We start from the raw sequence: 2,943 nt of genomic DNA, 5'->3' as shown, positions 1-2,943 counted from the left end.
CCACATGTGTTACTGAGCCTCCATGGTTGAAAGAACTGAAATGCAATGAATGAAAGGGGTGGGCCAGTCCTCCAGTCAGGAAATGCGGCGGGCTTTATCCGACTTTCTGAACCTTCTGATGCACATTGTGAGAAGCTCCCAGTGTGCAGTGACATCAGAGGAAGCCATTTTAGTCCAGGAGAGGAGCCGGTACAACTGTGCAAGACAGAAGGGAAGGACGGAGGTCAGATAGAAGACTGAAGGGAAGGACGGAGGTCAGATAGAAGACTGAAGGGGAGGACAGAGGTCAGATATAAGACTGAAGGGGAGGACAGAGGTCAGATATAAGACTGAAGGGAAGGACGGAGGTCAAATAAAAGACTGAAGGGAAGGACGGAGGTCAGATATAAGACTGAGGGGGAGGACAGAGGTCAGATATAAGACTGAAGGGAAGGACAGAGGTCAGATAAAAGACTGAAGGGAAGGACTGAAGTCAGATAGAAGACTGAAGGGAAGGACAGATGTCAGATAGAAGACTGAAGGGAAGGACGGTCAGATAAAAGACTGAAGGGAAGGACGCGGGTCAGATAGAAGACTGAAGGGAAGGAGTGAGGTCAGATAGAAGACTGAAGGGAAGGACTGAGGTCAGATAGAAGACTGAAGGGAAGGACGGAGGTCAAATAAAAGACTGAAGGGAAGGACGGAGGTCAGATATAAGACTGAGGGGGAGGACAGAGGTCAGATATAAGACTGAAGGGAAGGACAGAGGTCAGATAAAAGACTGAAGGGAAGGACTGAAGTCAGATAGAAGACTGAAGGGAAGGACAGATGTCAGATAGAAGACTGAAGGGAAGGACGGTCAGATAAAAGACTGAAGGGAAGGACGCGGGTCAGATAGAAGACTGAAGGGAAGGAGTGAGGTCAGATAGAAGACTGAAGGGAAGGACTGAGGTCAGATAGAAGACTGAAGGGAAGGACGGAGGTCAGATATAAGACTAAAGAGAAGGACGGTCAGATAAAAGACTGAAGGGAAGGAAGCGGGTCAGATAGAAGACTGAAGGGAAGGACGGAGGTCAGATATAAGACTGAAGGGAAGGATGGAGGTCAGATATAAGACTGAAGGGAGGACGGAGGTCAGATATAAGACTGAAGGGAAGGATGGAGGTCAGATATAAGACTGAAGGGAAGGCTGGAGAGGAAAGTAACAGAGAGGTAACATGATCAAGAATTGGGTAAGGCAAAGTTATAAGATACAGAGAATTGCATGGAGACCAGGCCAAGGGCAGTTTTTCCTTTTTTCTCCTGTGCACAAATGCAGTCATGGTAATGAAAAGGGCTAAATATGAATGCGATAGGTGAATAGTCAAACGGCCCGCCCACTGTATGTAATTCTTCGGTGTAGATATCTTTTGAGGTCTCACTCTATCTCCCTTTTTCCTTCATTATTACATATTTTGGAATAAAGCCACGAGTGATTGTGTATGCTTGAGTATTTCTATCTGAATAAAAGGTTTTCCATAGAAAGGCATATTAGACTATTGTGCTAACTCAGAACCCCACTTGTAACACAAGGAGCTTAGTAAAATATAGCCACAGCGTTCTTATTTGAATTATGGAAAGTGAAATTGTGTTATGGTTACCAGCATGATATCTTGAAATAAAGAGATGATTCAATGAGGCGTGAACACACAGTATTCCACTTGGTCAGAGATCTTTCATCTGTCATGGCTTCTTCTGTGGACGGGGCTCATTACTCCTATTATCTGTCTTTTGTTGCTGGAGGAGTTGTTTTTACCACTGGACTAATGACGCAGTTATTTATTGTAGCTGTGAATATCCTTGAAAAGTTGAAAGGTAGAAAAGTTTCAATAACGGATAAAATTATCACCTGTCTTGGTGCTTTAAGGGCTGTGTATCTGCTGGTCTGCCTCTCCATCATCTTTTGCCAGAATGTGTTCGAGAGGGACCCCATAACACTCCATATTTTACAATTTCTTCATATGAATTTAGGCTCCGCCAACATCTGGTTATCAACATTTCTGGTCGTTGTCTTCTGCTTGAAGATGTCCAGCTTCCATTGTGACTCCTTTCTGCATATGAAGATAGTTATATTTCGGAGGTGCATCCATGTGATTTATGTTTCTGCACTCATATCTGTCGGTTACACCTCAATTGATTTTTGGATCCGATGCATTAAAATGCCTTATAATTCAACGACACGATTTGAACACATTATGCCAGAAAAAGGAAACCTAAAACAGCTGAAGATTGCCCACATCTGCCTGGTAATGTTGTGGAACTTTGTATTCATCCTGCTGCATTGCTTCTCGTCCATCGCGCTCATTACCTCGCTGTGTCTTCATGTGAAGAAGATGAAGAAGGTGGCCATCTGCTTGGTCGCCCACTATCGGGCTTTGAAGTTTACAGTGTTCTCCTTAGTCGGTTGCATTGTCCATATTAACATCACCCTTTGTAAACGGTATGTAATCATTTTTTTGGGCTTTACATCGGCTTTTATTATTATGAATATTTTTCCAACCCTACACTCCATCTACCTGATCTGCATCTCACGCAAGTTAAGGGTTTACTTTTTCACACTTCCCAGCGGTGTCTTTGTGAAGTTGTTCAACAGAAGAGAAGAGCAGCACACGACTATGGTAGAGACAATAACATCATGATTATTAAAGGTCCTCATTTAGGGAAATTTCATTGAAGACATTCAGAATTCTTTATTAAATCATTTGGAATTGGATAACTTTATGGACTCCGCATATTTGTTTATGATAAATTATGATAAAGAACTATATGGTTGTACAGATATATCAATGTTGGATGGAGAGGGCTTAGCTGCACGACCTAAATAGAAAATCTCTTTGAAATAACAGTATCATATATTATTGGACTTCATAGTTAGGTGGCACCTATGCATTTTAATGGTTGCTGTGCATATGAATTTTCAATATG

General features: G+C 42.5%; 1 protein-coding gene across 1 annotated transcript; it reads left to right on the top strand.

Annotated features, from left to right (window-relative positions):
• Nucleotides 1–1,703: 1,703 nt before the first annotated feature.
• On the top strand, nt 1,704–2,657 carry LOC108800897 (taste receptor type 2 member 3-like). Its single transcript, XM_018572880.1, has 2 exons — nt 1,704–2,458; nt 2,585–2,657. Exons 1-2 carry the CDS (start codon nt 1,704–1,706, stop codon nt 2,655–2,657), a joined length of 828 nt encoding a protein of 275 aa, XP_018428382.1.
• Nucleotides 2,658–2,943: the final 286 nt, after the last annotated feature.

Source organism: Nanorana parkeri, unplaced genomic scaffold (assembly GCF_000935625.1).
Source record: "Nanorana parkeri isolate BGI_ZX_2015 unplaced genomic scaffold, ASM93562v1 scaffold2155, whole genome shotgun sequence".
In the NCBI taxonomy this organism is placed as follows: Eukaryota; Metazoa; Chordata; class Amphibia; order Anura; family Dicroglossidae; genus Nanorana; species Nanorana parkeri.
This window is presented reverse-complemented; position numbering and strand designations above follow the sequence as displayed.